The sequence below is a fragment of the Hylobates moloch genome, unplaced genomic scaffold, assembly GCF_009828535.3.
Source record: "Hylobates moloch isolate HMO894 unplaced genomic scaffold, HMol_V3 SCAFFOLD_12, whole genome shotgun sequence".
Lineage (NCBI taxonomy): Eukaryota > Metazoa > Chordata > Mammalia > Primates > Hylobatidae > Hylobates > Hylobates moloch.
In genome coordinates, this window is record NW_026652287.1 from 37,878,523 (window position 1) to 37,893,664 (window position 15,142).

Below are 15,142 nucleotides of genomic sequence, written 5' to 3' on the forward strand. Positions count from 1 at the left end.
TGCATTGGCCTTCCAAAGTGCTGGGATTATAGGCCTGAGCCACCACATCCAGCCTTATGTACAGGTTTTTGTGTGGATTTATGTTCTCAGCTCTCTTGGGTAGATACCTAGGAGTGTAGTGCTGGGTCATATGGTAACTCCATATTTAACTGTTTACAAACTGCTGGATTGTTTTCCAAAATGGCTGGGCCACTTTAAATTTCCAGTAGCTGTATATGAGCATTGTCATTTCTCCTCGTTCTTGTCAACACTTGTTATTGTCTATCTTTTTAAGTATAACCATCCTAGTAGCTGTAAAGTGGTCCTTTTGCAGGACAAACGTTTCTGATTTTCATGAAGCCCAATTTCCTTTCGTTACTTGTTCTTGTGGTGTTATATGTGAAGATTTGCCTGACCCAAGTCATGAAGAGTCACTCCTGTTTCCCTGTAAGAGTTCTGTAATTTTGGGCCGGGCGCGTTGGCTCACGCCTGTAACCCCAGCACTTTGGGAGGCTGAGGCGGGCGGATCACAAGGTTAGGAGCTCAAGACCAGCCTGGCCAACATAGTGAAACCCCGTCTCTACTAAAAATACAAAAGAATTAGCCGGGTGTGGTGGTGGGCACTGTAATCCCAGCTACTCAGTAGGCTGAGACAGAGAATCTCTTGAACCTGAGAGGTGGAGGTTGCAGTGAGCCAGGATGGCACCACTGCACTCCAGCCTGGACAACAGAAAAAAAAAGAGTTTTGTAATTTTGGCTCTTAGGTTTAGGTCTGTAATCAATTTGAAGATAACTTTTATATATTACACGAGGTAAAGGTCCAAATTCATTTTTTTGCATGTATATATCCAGTTCTTCCAGCAGCATTTTTTGAAGACTTCCCATTGGATTGACTCAGCACAATTCAGTGTTAGAAATTAATTGACCATAAACGTGTGGGTGTATTTCTGGGTGTTCAATTCTATTGAATTGATGTGTATACTTATCCTTATGCCAGTATCACCCTGTTTTGATTACTGTAGCTTTTAACTTTTGATTACTGTAGCTTTTAAGTTTTGTTTTTTTGTTTTTGGGGGGTGGTTTGGAGGGGTTTTTTTTGAGAGAGAGTCTTGCTGTGTCACCCAGGCTGGAGTGCAGTGGCATGATCTCAGCTCACTGCAGCCTCTAACTCCCAAGTTAGCCTCCCACTTCAGCCTCCCGAGTAGCTGGGATTACAGGGGTGCACCACTACACCAGGCTAATTTTTGTATTTTTAGCAGAGACGGGGTTTTGTTATGTTAACCAGGCTGATCTTGAACTCCTGACTTCAGGCCCGCCTTGGCCTCCCAAAGTGCTGGGATTACAGGCATGAGCCACCACACGAGGCCTCTTTCTTTAGATATTTCTTTCTGTCTCTTTCTCCTTTCCATCTGGTACTCCTGTTACATGTAGTTGCTGTACTCAATGGTATCCCACATTTCTCTGAGGCTCTCTTTATTCTTTTTCTCTTCGTTCTTCGGATTCCATAGTCTCTGTTCATCTGTCTGTCTTCATGTTTACAGATTATTTTCTTCCTGTCAACTCAAACCTATTGAGCCCTATTTTGGTTATTTTATTTTTTTTCCTCAACAGCTTCACTTGCCAATATTTTACTTTCTAACCCCAGAATTCCCATTTGGTTCTCTCTTTTTAATAATTTCTACCTCTTAATGATATTCTGTCTATGATGAGAAATTGTCATTATATCTTCCTTTAATTCTTTAAGCATGGGAGCTGACAGGAGAGGCAGCCCCTGTCTGGGCTGCACCTACCTGGAATAGAACCCTTGGAGCTGGGATCTGGCTGGGTAAGGGAGCAGGTCACAGCTCAGATGCAACAGCCTCTTGTTCTTACCAATATTCAGTTGATTATTTTTTATTTTTTATTTTTTTGAGATGGAATCTCACTCTGTTGCCCAGGCTGGAGCACAGTGGCGCAATCTCGGCTCACTGCAATCTCCACCTCCCGGATTCAAGTAATTCCTGCCTCAGCCTCCCAAGTAGCTGGGATTACAGGCACATGCCACCACGCCCAGCCAATTTTTGTATTTTTAGTAGAGATGGGGTTTTGCCGTGTTGGCCAGGCTGGTCTTGAACTCCTGACCTCAAGTGATCCGCCCGCCTCAGTGTCCCAAAGTGCTGGGATTACAGGCGTGAGCCACCGCACCCGGCCTAGTTGATTTTTTTTAATGAATATTTCTCCAAGTGCTGAATGACCTTAGAACAATTTCCAGAGACTTTAGTGTGCTGTTTTTATGCATACATATACTTGTCATGAGTTAAATTGTTTGCTGAGTTCCTTCCTCTACCTTTTCTGAAGCGCTGCCCTCTCCCATGGGATTTTTTTTTTTTTTTTTTTTTTTTGAGACGGAGTCTCGCTCCGTCGCCCAGGCTGGAGTGCAGTGGTGCAATCTCGGCTCACTGCAAGCTCTGCCTCCTGGGTTCATGCCATTCTCCTGTCTCAGCCTCCCGAGTAGCTGGGACTACAGGCACCCACCACCACACCCAGCTACTTTTTTTGTATTTTAAGTAGGGACAGGGTTTCACTGTGTGTTAGCCAGGATGGTCTTGATCTCCTGACCTTGTGATCCTCCCGCCTCGGCCTCCCAAAGTGCTGGGATTACAGGCATGAACCACTGCACCTGGCCAACCCATGATATCTTAAAGACCTTGCTTTCAGCTGCGTCCACACAGGCAGGCAGAGGACCCTGTCGGTTACCTGCTGTCTGTCTTCTTGAGCCTTTTCACTCTGTGCTTTCTAGATCAAGTGGATGGGTCTTTTGGCATTTGTGTGGTGAAGGATGACACCAAGATCAGCATTGAGCCGTAAGTTGGGTCCTTTCCAGTGAAGCTTATTTTACCCCACCTTGAGTTCTAGTGTCACTTTTTCCAAGGTTTCCTTCTTCCCATGGGGGGTTCAGGTTTACTCACATAGGCTCCCTAGGCGTGAAGTGGTAGATTTTTCCAAATATATGTAGGAAGATCCCCCAATATTATTCCTTCTAGAAATATATATATATATATGAAAATCCCCCAAAATTATTCCTTCTAGAAATATGTATGTGGCACATGGGGACAGAATGCCCTGGACCTTGGGGTTCCAGGTAGAATTGGTGATGGCACAGAGCGGGATTCAAGCATGCCTGAGGGATGTGGCTGGATGGCTATGGTGTGGACATAGACACATGCCGGGTGTCAGCTTGTACCTCCCCTGCCTTGACCCTGAGAGAGAAATGTGGCAATGAAGGAAAACAGGAAGGGAGGAAGTGTCCCTGCAGAAGTTTCTGAAATGCCTGTGTGTGTCCGTCGGGGACAGCACGTACCTGATGCACCTGAGACAGCAGAGGGTTTCCATGGAGCAGGCTGTGGCCCAAGAGCAGGGCATACAGAGCGTCTCCATTTCACTTCCCATCTCAGTCATGTTTGTACGTCTCCCTTATCTGTGTGTGTGGCCTCATTTCAGACATATCAATATAGGAAGCCGGTTTCAGGCAGAGATCCCGGAACTCCAGGAGAGATCCCTGGCTGGAATTGACGAGCATGTAGCTTCTCTGGTCTGGAAGCCATGGGGAGATATGATGATCAACCCAGAGACACAGGATAGAGGTGGCTGAGGCTTTGGGGCTGAATTCCTAAGGGCCCTTCTTCCCCCTCCATTTCTAGGGTGTTTTTACTCCTGGGTCTTGAACTCCTGACCACTGGATCCAAGAAGCAGTGTCCCCTGGGCATGGGAGGGAGCTGGCTCTTGGCCAGCGTTGCTTCTTCCCTGCTGCATTCTCCCTCCCCTACCTCTTTTGTCACATGGTGGCTGGTCAGGCCATCAAGAGCGGGTGCCGGGGACAGGGTTCTGCTCTTCCTCCTTGTCCCTCCCTGAGATGCAGAAGAGAGAAGGGAAAGGCACCCCCTCTCTGCTGTCTCTCGGGAAAGGTTCCTCCCTAGCACCTGATGACTCCTGTGTGCCTCCTCTTCCTCATGTCCTTCTTGGAAACAGTGACCGAGCTCTGCAACGTGGCGTGCTCCAGCGTGATGCCAGGAGGGGGCACCAACCTGGAGCTCGCTCTGCACTGCCTGCACGAGGCTCAGGGCAACGTTCAGGTGAGGCACAGCAAGGGGACCCTCCCTGCTTTCCTGGGGCCCAGGGTTCTAGGTGCTTGTGACATGCCATCTGCCTGGGGGTTCACAGCGGATGGAAGCTGGAAGAAGGCTGCCCATCCTCCTCCACAGCAGCTTTGGGATTGCCGTGGTCCTTGTGCACAGACTGTAGGGGAATGCTAAGACGTGGGCCCAATTCGTAGCTACTTGTCTGGGGCAACAACCAAGTGCAGGGGTTCCTCTGAGATCTCAGGGGGCACTGGAGAAGGGAAGCCCCGAAGACCCAGCTCAGGCCCTGCATTCATCTACTTAATTCCTTGAGTTTTAGCTTTCAATTGAAAACTCATATATACAAACCTCTGATGCAACATAAATGCCTCTACCTAGTCCAAGGACCCCTCCTCACAATTCTGGGTGTTAGAAAGTAAATTAAAAGTCTTAACTGTGAGGAGCGGGAGAGGAAGAGCCATATTGCCTGTGTTAAGGATCTAAGAGTCATGCCGTGGTCTTGCTTTTCACCAACCTGAGAGGCAGTGTCTGGCATATAGCAGGTCCTCAGCAGAGTGGCAGTACATATTTATTGGGTACCTGCTGGTTGCCTGTACTGTAGGCACTGGGGCCAGGGCCATCTGAGGGGCTCCATGCTTGGTTTAATGCTCTGCTGTCTCTGTCTTGAAATTCTTGGCCAGGCGCAGTGGCTTACGCCTGTAATCCCAGCACTTTGGGAGGCCGAGATGGGTGGATCACCTGAGCTCAGGAGTTCGAGACCAGCCTGGACAACTGGTAAAACCCCATCTCTACTAAAAATACAAAAATTAGCCAGGCATGGTGGTGGGCTCCTGTAATCCCAGCTACTTGGGAAGCTGAGGCAGGAGAATTGCTTGAACCTGGGAGCTGGAGGTTGCAGTGAGCCAAGATCGCACCACTGCACTCCAGCCTGGGCAACAGAGTGAGACTCCATCTCAAAAAAGAAAAAAAAAAAAGAAATTCTTAATACTTTTTAAACAAGGAGTCCTGCATCTTCATTTTGCAGTGGGCCTCACAAATTATGCAAACTCTGCAATGATGGCTTACACTAGTGATCGAGATAAAATCCCTGCCCTCAGGGGGCTTACGATTTAGGAAAGTCAAATTGTTAGCTAGGCCTGGCGCATGGCTCAAGCCTGTAATCCCAGCACTTTGGGAGGCCAAGGTGGGCGGATCACCTGAGGTTGTGAGTTTGAGACCAGCCTGGCTAACATGGTAAAATCCCATCTCTAGTAAAAATACAGAAAAAAAAAATTAGCAGGGAGTGGTGGCAGATACCTATAGTCCCAGCTACTTGGGAGGCTGAGGCAGGAGAATCGCTTGAACTGGGGAGGTAGAGGCTGCAGTGAGCCAAGATCATGCCACTGCACTCCAGCCTGGGTGACAGAGCAAGACTCTGTCTCAAAAAAAAAAAAAAAAAAAAAAAGAAAAAAGAAAATTGTTAGCTAGCTGAGTACAGTGGTACCCACCTGTATTCCTGGCTACTTGGGAGGCAGAGGCTGAAGGAGCCCAGGAATTGGAGGTCAGCCTGGACAACATAGTGAGACCTCATCTCTAAAAATAAAATAAAATGTTTTCAATTGTTAGCTATTGACTAGTGCTATGAAGAAAATAAAAATGGGGTCCTACGCAAGGGTCATACTCCTCAAAATGCCAGTCTCTGAGGGAATAAGGAACTTGTGCCAGAATAAATCCACACACAGTCTCCTTCGTCAAGATAGGCTTGCTGTGAAAAAATAACTTCAGCTGCATTCGGTGGTGTGCCTGGTGACACAGTTGATGCACGCACAGACAGTTCACAGGCTGGCGGCCCATCCAGGGCAACTTTGAATAGCCCTGGGACAGTCAGTGACTTTAGGTACAGCCGCAAGTGTTTTTCAGATGAATGGGAGGATACCGGTGGTCCTCTTCCCCCACCTGGTCCTGGGCAGCCTGTCGCTCCTCTTGTTCCAGGTCGCCCTGGAGACTCTCCTGCTCCGAGGGCCCCACAAGCCACGGACACACCTGCTTGCTGACTATCGCTACACAGGTGACGGGGAAAGGCTGCTGGGCTGGTTTGGCCCAGCTGAGACCCTGTGAATTGGCCAGCTCTGTTGCAAGCTCTGCCCCTGCCTCCTGGAGTTCTCCTCGGGGCCTTTGCCTGCCTTTCAGGAGAGCCTGTCCTTGTCAGGATGACTCAGTGGGCGCCACGTTCTGCTAGTGGGATCCTGTTTCACCCTTTCCCAGTGGTTTCCTTACGGACTCTGCCCAGCTGGAAGGGGAATGATCACGGCCAGGGGGAGGGGAGATGGGCTTAGGTTCAGTGGTTGAACCCATCAGCTCTGGAAACAGGATGCCAGGGCCCCTACCTGCCTTTAGCAAGCAACTGAAGCCTCAGTTGCCACATCTGTTAAGTGGGGCTAGTAGTGGTCCCTCCCTTCTAGAGACTTTTTGAGTTTTTTATGAGATTGGCACATAATTGATACTCAGTAATGGCAGCTATAACAGGGAAGGTGGTCTGCATTTCAGCCATGGCTGTGGTCCCAGGACAAATGGCCTTCCCGGTCGGCTGTGTTCTTTGATAGGTTCAGACGTCTGGACCCCTATAGAGAGGAGGCTTTTTAAGAAGGCGTTCTGTGCCCACAAGAAGGACTTCTACTTGATACACAAGACGGTAAAGTGAATGTGGGCTGGTGTCCAAGGCCCTGTCTCACACAGCTGAGACAAGCTAGAGCTGCAGGGCTGGTCGGGGGTTGGAGGGCCCCACCCTCACCTTCCTGTGGCAGCACTCTTACTGTAGACAGTTTACAGTGTCAAAAAGCCATCCTCATGAACAGCTCCAGATGGTACAGACCTGCATCACCTGCACAGAACAGTCTTCCATGCCCCTCCCCGCAGTCCTACTTCTGCTTGGCAACCTCTGTTACCTATTCCACCAAGCAACAGGCATTTCCGTCTGTACGAATTTTATATACATAGGTATGCATGTACTTTAAAAAAGATAAGGGCCAGCCATGGTGGTTTACGCCTGTAATCCCAACACTTTGGGAGGCCAAGGCGGGAGGATCACTTGAGGTCAGGAGTTCAAGACAAGCCTGGCCAACATGGTGAAACCCCGTCTCTACTAAAAATACAAAAATTTGCCAGGCATGGTGGTGAGTGCCTGTAATCCCAACTAGTTAGGAGGCTGAGGCATGAGAATCGTTTGAACCCGGGAGGCAGAGGTTGCAGTGAGTGGGGATTGTGCCACTGCCATACAGCCTGGGCAACAGAGTAGGACTCTGTCTCAAAAAAAAAAAAAAAGGGCCTAGCATGGTGGTTTACGCCTGTAATCCCAGCACTTTGGGAGGCTGAGGCATGTGGATCACCTGAGGTTGGGAGTTCGAGACCAGCCTGACCAACTAAAAATACAAAATTAGCTGGGTGTGGTGGCACATGCCTGTAATCTCAGCTACTCGGGAAGCTGAGGCAGGAGAATTGCTTGAACCTGGGAGGTGGAGGTTGCAGTGAGCCGAGATCTCGCCATTGCACTCCAGCCTGGGCAACAAGAGTGAAACTCCGTCTCAAAAAAAGAAAAAAAGGATGAGGTCAGGCGCAGTGGCTCACGCCTGTAATCCTAACACTTTGGGAGGCCAAGGTGGGAGGATTGCTTGAGGCTAGGAGTTCAAGACCAGCCTGGGCAATATAGTGAGACCTTGTCTCTACAAAAAAGTTAAAAACTAGCCTAGCATGGTGCTGCGTGCCTGTGGTCCCAGCTACTCGGGAGGCTGAGGTGGGAGGATTGTTTGAGCCTGGGAGGTGAAGGCTGCAATGAGCCAAGATTGCACCACTGCAGTCCAGCCTGAGCGACAAAATGAGACTCTCCCCCTGCCGAAGAAAGCCAAAGGACGAGATCTCACTGCATATAATGTCCTGCTGCTTATTTTCTGTTCTAAAAAAAAAAAAAAATTGGATGTACACAAAATTGCACATAATTGAAGTATAATAAGATTTGCTAAGTTTTGACATATTGATACTATACCTGGGAAACCATCACCACAGTCAAGATAATGAGCATGTCCCTCTGCCCTGAATCTCCTCCTGCCGCATAGTAATCACTCCCTGTTGCACCTCCTGTCCTCAGTCAGCACTGATCTACCAGAGCACTGTAAATTCGTTTTCATTTCCTAGAGTTTGCTATAAATGGAGTAGTCACACAGTATGGACTCTACTTGGTCCAGCTTCTCACACTCAGTGTCATGATTTTGAGTTCATCCATGTTCCATGTATTGATAGGTCTCCCCTTTTCACTGCTGAATAGTATTCCACCGGGCAGATGTACCACGGTTTAAGTAATCATTTGTCTGTTGGTGGACATTTGAGTGGTTTCCAGTTTGGGGTGACTATAAATAAATTCGTTATGAACATTCAGGTACCAGTCTTGGTATGGACGTGTACTTTGTTTTCTAGAGGAGTAAATACCAGGAATGGAATGACTTAGTAGGTGTATGCTTAACTTTTTAAGAAACCACCAAACAATTTTCCAAAGTAGTTGTATCATTTCACATTCCTACCGGCGGGAAATGAGATTTCTAGTTGCTCCACAAACTCGCTAGCCCTGGGTAGGGCCAGTCCTTTTAATTCCAGCCATTCTCATGACAGTGTGGTGGCATCGCATTGTGTTTCCTTCACGACTGACGATGCTAAGCATCTTTTCATGGGCCTGTTTGCTGTCTGTATGCCTTTGGTGAGGTGTCTGTTCATATTTCTTGCATATGTTTTTATTGGGATGTCTGTGTTTTCTTTTCTTTTTTTTTTTTTTTGAGATGGAATCTCACTCTGTTGCCCAGGCTGGAATGCAGTGGCGCAATCCATGCTCACTGCAACCTCTGCCTCCCAGGTTCAAGCGATGCTCCTGCCTCAGCTTCCTGAGTAGCTGGGATTACAGGCGCCTGCTACCACGCCTGGCTAATTTTTGTATTTTTAGTAGGGACGGGGTTTTGCTATGTTGACCAGGCTGGTCTCGAACTCCCAACCTCAGGTGATCTGCCCACCTCGGCCTCCCAAAGTGCTGGGATTACAGGCATGAGCCACCGCGCCCAGCCGGCTGTGTTTTTATTATTGAGTTGTAGCAGTTCTTTATCGATTCAGGACACATGTCATTTATCCAGATGCATGCTTTGCGAATGTTTTCTCCCAATCTGTAGCTTTTTAATCTCTTAACAATGTCTTTTAAAGAAAAATTTTGTCATTTTGATGAAGTCATTTATTAATTTTTCTTTTATGGACTGTGCTTTTGGTGTTGTATCTAAGAATTCTTTGCCTAACCCAACCACAAAGATTTTCCCCTTGTTTTCTCTAGAAGTTTTTTTTTTTTTTTTTGTGAGATGGAGTCTCGCTCTGTCGCCCAGACTGGAGTGCAGTGGCGAGATCTTGGCTCACTGCAAGCTCCGCCTTCCAGGTTCATGCCATTCTCCTGCCTCAGCCTCCCGAGTAGCTGGGACTACAGGCACCCGCCACCACCATGCCTGCCTAATTTTTTGTATTTTTAGTAGAGACGGGGTTTTACTGTGTTAGCCAGGATGGTCTGTATCTCCTGACCTCGTGATCTGCCTGCCTCGGCCTCCCAAAGTGCTGGGATTACAGGCGTGAGCCACCTCGCCCGGCCTTCTCTAGCAGTTTTATAGTTTTAGGTTTTACAATTAGGTTTACAATTCAGTTTGTGTTAATTTTTGTATATGGTGTAAAGTATGAGTTAAAGTTCATTTTTTACATGTGGATATTCATTTGTACCTTTTGTTGAAAAGACAAAAAAATGTAATACCATACTGTTTTTACTACTGTAGCTTTCTAAGTCTTGAAATCATGTATTACCATATGAACTTTCTAAGTAGCTTATCCATTTTTACCAAAAAAAAAAAAAAACCTGCTAGGATTTTGATTGGTACTGCATCGGCTCTATAGGCCAATTGAGGAGAGTTGACTTTTTTTTTTTTGGAGACAGAGTTTCACTCTTGTTGCCCAGGCTGGAGTGCACTGGCGCGATCTTCACTCACTGCAACCTACACCTCCCGAGTTCAAGCGATTCTCGTACCTCAGCCTCCTGAGTAGCTGGGATTACAGGTGCGCACAACCACACCTGGCTAATTTTTGTATTTTTAGTAGAGATAGGGTTTCACCATGTTGGCCAGGCTGATCTTGAACTCCTGACCTCAGGTGATCCACCTGCCTCAGCCTCCCAAAGTGCTGGGATTACAGGCGTGAACCACCGCACCCGGCCAAGGAGAGTTGACATTCTAACAACATTCATTTTCTGACCCATGAACAGGGGCTGTGTTCTATGCGTCATCTTTAATTTCTCTTAGCAGTGTTTTGAAGGTTTTATTGGTCTTATTTCTTTTAAGATCTAGGATCTCACTCTGTCGCCCAAGCTGGAGTACAGGAGTGTGATCATAGTTCACTGCACCCTTTGACCTCCTGGGCTCAAGTGATCCTCCAGCTTTGATGAGTAGGTGGGACTACAGGTGTGTGCCATCACACCTAGCTCTGGTATAACTCTTTATTTTTTTTTTTTGAGACGGAGTCTCGCTATGTCACCCAGTCTGGAGTGCAGTGGTACGATCTCAGCTCACTGTAACCTCCACCTCCTGGGTTCAAGCGATTCTGCTGCCTCAGCCTTCTGAGTTGCTGGGATTACAGGCGCATGCCACCATGCCCAGCTAAATTTTTTGTATTTTTAGTAGAGATGGGGTTTCCCTATGTTGGCCAGGGTGGTCTCAAACTCCTGACCTCAGGTGATCCTCCTGCCTCGGCCTCCCAAAGTGCTGGGATTACAAGTGAGCCACCGCACCTGGCCTCTGGCATAACTCTTTGAACATATATTAAACAGTTATGGTAACCTTTCATGTCCTTCCCTGCTCATTCTAACACCTGTGTCTCTGATGGGTTGACTTTGATAGATTGGGTTTTCTCCTCCTGATGTGCCACGTTATCCTGCTTCTTTGCATGCATGGTGATTTTCACCAGATCACAGGCATTGTGAATGTTAGCTGTTGGATGCTGGATATTTTTGCAGCCTTATAAATATTCTTGAGTTTTGTTCTGGGACACAGTTACTTTTAGATTCAGTTTTAGATTTTTTAGATGGGACCAGCATAGCTCTTCTCTAAGGCTGATTATTTCTCCTTACTGAGGCAAGACTGTGTCACTACCCTACCCAGTGCCCCCTGCATCATGAAGTTTCCCACTCTGGCTGTGGGAACGGGCACTCTTCCTGGCCCTGTAGGAGCAGCAGGCACTTTCCCCTCTCATCCTTTTGGATGGCTCTTTACCCAGCTTTGGCTGGTCTCTTCCTATGCATGTGCTGGGCAGTCTTTGGCTGAGTCCTTGGGGGAAATTTGCTCCCCATCTCTGGAATGTTCTGTGTGTAGCTCTCTCCTCTCCCATCCTCTGTCCTGTGGGCTCTACTGCCGTGGTCTCCGGGGGCACTGTGCTCCACCTCAGCTCCCTAAGTCCTGCTGGGTTCTGCCTAAACTGCCCCTGCCTGGGTGGTGGCCTGGAAACACAAGTTGATAAGCCGGAGTGGTGGCAGCTTGCTTCCTGTCAGGGTTCACTGCCCTTTGTTGAATGACGCCTGGTGTCTTGCCAAACATTGTTTATATTTTGACTCTGTGTTTTCATTGTTTTGGACGAGAGGGTAAATCTGGTTCTGTTGCTCCATCTTGTTCAGAAGCAGAAGTCCAACTTTTTTTTTAAACTTATTGATGTCTCTTAGGCAGAGTTTGTGCTGTTTTGACTCCTCATTTGTGAATACTCACAAAGCTGAAAAACATTTGGGTGGAATTATGTCTTTTCTGGAGTTAGCTCAATAGCCAATTTAATTTCCCGAGAAATTTTCTTCCTAGAGCAATTAAACTTTTCTTTTTTTTCCTTTTTTTTTTTTTTTTTTAAGAGGCGCTCGCCGGGCACGGTGGCTCACGCCTGTAATCCCAGCACTTTGGGAGGCTGAGGCAGGCAGATCACGAGGTCAGGAGTTCGAGACCAGCCTGGCCAATAAGGTGAAACCCCGTCTCTACTAAAAACACAAAAAATAGCTGGGCGTGGTGGTACGCACCTATAGTCCCAGCTACTTAGGAGGCTGAGGCAGAAGAATTGCTTGAACCTGGGAGGTGGAGGTTGCAGTGAAAAAAAAAAAAAAGATACTCGCTCTGGAGTGCCATGACACTATCATAGCTCACTGCTGGCCGGGTGTGGTGGTTCAGGCCTGTAATCCCAGCACTTTGGGAGGTCGAGGCAGGCAGATCACCTGAGGTCAGGAGTTCAAGACCAGCCTCGCCAACATGGTGAAACCCTGTCTCTACAAAAATACAAAAATTAGGTGGGCATGATGGAGGGTACCTATAATCCCAGCTACTCAGGAGGCTGAGGCAGGAGAATCACTTGGACCCGGGAGGCAGAGGTTGCAGTGAGCCAAGATGGTGCCATTGCACTCCAGCCTGGGCGACACAGCGAGATTCTGTCTCAAAAAAAAAAAAAAAAAGCTCACTGCAGCCTTGAACACCTGGGCTCAAGCGATTGTCTCGCTTCAGCATCTTAAGTAGCTGGGACCACAGGCATGCACCACCATGACTGGCTAATTTTTTAAAAATTCTGTAGAGATGGGGTCTTGCTATGTTGCCCAGGCTGGTCTCGAACTCCTGACCTCAAGTCGTCCTCCTGCCGCAGCCTCTCAAAGTGCTGGGATTACAGGCATGAGCCAACAAGCCCAACTTCCCTTTTGTTTTTAACAGATGTTATTTTTAGTGGGATCCTTTCTTAGTGGAGGAATGGGAAAATAATCCCCTAGGTTCACACTGTGCACTCAAAACCTCCCCTTCTTCTAGAGTGGGTCACTTCCTGCCAAGACTTTAGAGGCCCTGACTAGCTGTTGTAATGTCTGTGTGGTATTCTGCCTGCAGAGGGCATTCCGATTTATTAGCATGATGTCGCAGTTAGCGTACCTGGTGGGACCTTTGTGCACATCTTCCTTAGGAAAGAATTCCTGGGCTGGAATGACTGCTCAGAGTGTGCAGGCTTAGGTACTGGTGGCTACTGTGTGGCTCCACTTTGAACGCCCTCGTCCCCAGGAAGGATTTTGTGATCCTGTGCCTTTGTGGTGAGTGGTAACGCCAAGCCAAAGGAAGAGGTGCTTCTGAAGGGCTTTCCAAACGAGGCGGCTGGCCCAATGGCAAGGTCACACTCCCAGGGCCCACGTGGCACAGCCACAGCCTGTTTTCTTTCACTAGATCCAGACAAAGACGGTAGCTCAGTGCGTTGAGTATTATTACATCTGGAAAAAAATTATCAAGTTTGACTGTGGCCGAGCCCCAGGGCTAGAAAAGAGAGTCAGGAGAGAGCCGGAAGAGGTGGAAAGGACAGAGGAAAAGGTAGAGGAACCGGGGCCGTGTCGGGAGCTCGTTCTCCTCCCAGTGCCTGCTGCCCGTTGAGTTGGAGGGTGGGGTCAGAGGGCGGGGGTGCTCCTAATGGAAGGGTTTCTCTGCAGGAGACACGTATGCCCCCAGCTCTGTGTCTCTTACAGCAGGACAGGTCAGCACCCTTATGTCACTTTTGCTCCCTCTGCAGGTCCCATACAGCCCTCGGGAGAGACCCAGCCACCATCCAACTCCCGAGTTAAAGACCAAGAGTTATAGGAGGGAGTCCATCTTCAGCTGCAGCCCAAATGCCGGCCCCAAGCGGACTCCCGAACTGTCTGGAAGCACGGAGAGCCAGGGCATTTTTCCATGCAGAGAGTGTGAAAGGTACCCAGCTTTCTCTTGGAAACGCTCCCAGGGCTCCCAGCCTCAGCCCCTGTGATCCCTTCCTCCCTGCTCTGACCCCATGTCCTCTGGCAACTCCTCAGGGTGTTTGACAAGATCAAGAGTCGAAATGCCCACATGAAGCGGCACCGCCTTCAGGACCACGTGGAGCCCATCATCAGGGTGAAGTGGCCGGTGAAGCCCTTCCAGCTGAAGGAAGAGGAGCTGGGAGCTGACATCGGCCCCCTACAGTGGTGACTCCCGTGGCAGCAAGTCCGAATGGGGCCTCCAGTGCTGCCCCTCCTCCCTTCGGCCTCTCCAGGGTGTTTGGGCACCCCTCTGCCTCCCCCCACCCTCCCTGTCCCCCGTTGGCCAACCTGCCTGCAAACATGGCGGGCATTTGGCCACAGATACGCAGGAGGAGCTCAGTTGTCGGACAGCTATGCAGTCCCCGTCCGGTGGCGCTGGAGGCTCCACTCTTCTTAGGTTCATAGTCTCTCCCCTTCTTTCCCTTCCAGTTCTAGAGCAGGGAGGCTTGGGGAGGGGAAAAGTTAGCTCTGGGTAGCTCTTAAATCTTAGCCTCAGTTGTGGGGTTTGGTTTCATGTGTTAGATAAGGCCAAGACGTAGAGAATCAGTGGGAAAAAACCTTGAGATCTCTAACATGCTGGGCCCCTCCCCAGGGCGGGGACTCTACCTTCCAAATTCAGTCCCTAGTCTTGCGATGAATTCTGCATTGTTCGGTGTTTTTTGTACGTGTCAACTCGTAAATCTGATTAAATTGAGTTCTTGAGCCGCTGTCTTTGACTTCCCTGCCTATTGATCCAATAAAGGCTTAGGAACCCCACCATGTGCTAAGGCCAGGAAGTGAGTCAGCTGTGGCCTGCCCTGGGGGCTGGGGGCCTTGGGGAGAAGACGGGCATGTTGATTTGGACATTCATTCAGCAAACATCTACGAAGCACCTGCTGTAGAATGCACTGGACGTTGCCAATCTGCACAACAGGGATAGTGAAGCAAGAGAGGCCCTTTTCCTCACGGACCTTCCCTTGTAGGAACAGGAAGGTGGCAGTAATAATAAGCAAACAAGGTGATTTTAGGTCATGATACTGGAAATGCTTTTGGCTGTAACAGAAGAGTTGGTGTTGATTTAAACAATCGCGGAGTTTGGCTGTCCCAGTGGGGGCTCAGCCTTGAAATCAGGGACCCCTGGCAGGGGCAGGGTCAGAACCAGGGCTTCAGCAGAGGCGGGAATAATCTCAAACCAAAATCCAGACCG

General features: G+C 48.7%; 1 protein-coding gene across 6 annotated transcripts in view; it reads left to right on the forward strand.

Moving 5' to 3' along the window:
• ZNF541 (zinc finger protein 541) overlaps window positions 1-14,658 on the forward strand; it is a 53,382-nt gene extending 38,724 nt beyond the window's left edge. For 3 of the 6 annotated variants that reach the window (XM_032169327.2, XM_058425707.1, XM_058425708.1), the window contains 8 exons: window positions 2,759-2,822; window positions 3,460-3,602; window positions 3,988-4,091; window positions 6,069-6,144; window positions 6,680-6,768; window positions 13,358-13,498; window positions 13,695-13,870; window positions 13,972-14,658. In XM_032169327.2, coding sequence (XP_032025218.1) covers window positions 2,759-2,822; window positions 3,460-3,602; window positions 3,988-4,091; window positions 6,069-6,144; window positions 6,680-6,768; window positions 13,358-13,498; window positions 13,695-13,870; window positions 13,972-14,125 — 947 coding nt within the window. In that variant the 3' untranslated portion in view covers window positions 14,126-14,658. The remainder of the gene's footprint in view (window positions 1-2,758; window positions 2,823-3,459; window positions 3,603-3,987; window positions 4,092-6,068; window positions 6,145-6,679; window positions 6,769-13,357; window positions 13,499-13,694; window positions 13,871-13,971) is intronic. The other 3 variants (XM_058425705.1, XM_058425706.1, XM_058425709.1) reach the window with 3 other exon arrangements.
• The last annotated feature ends 484 nt before the right edge of the window (window positions 14,659-15,142 follow it).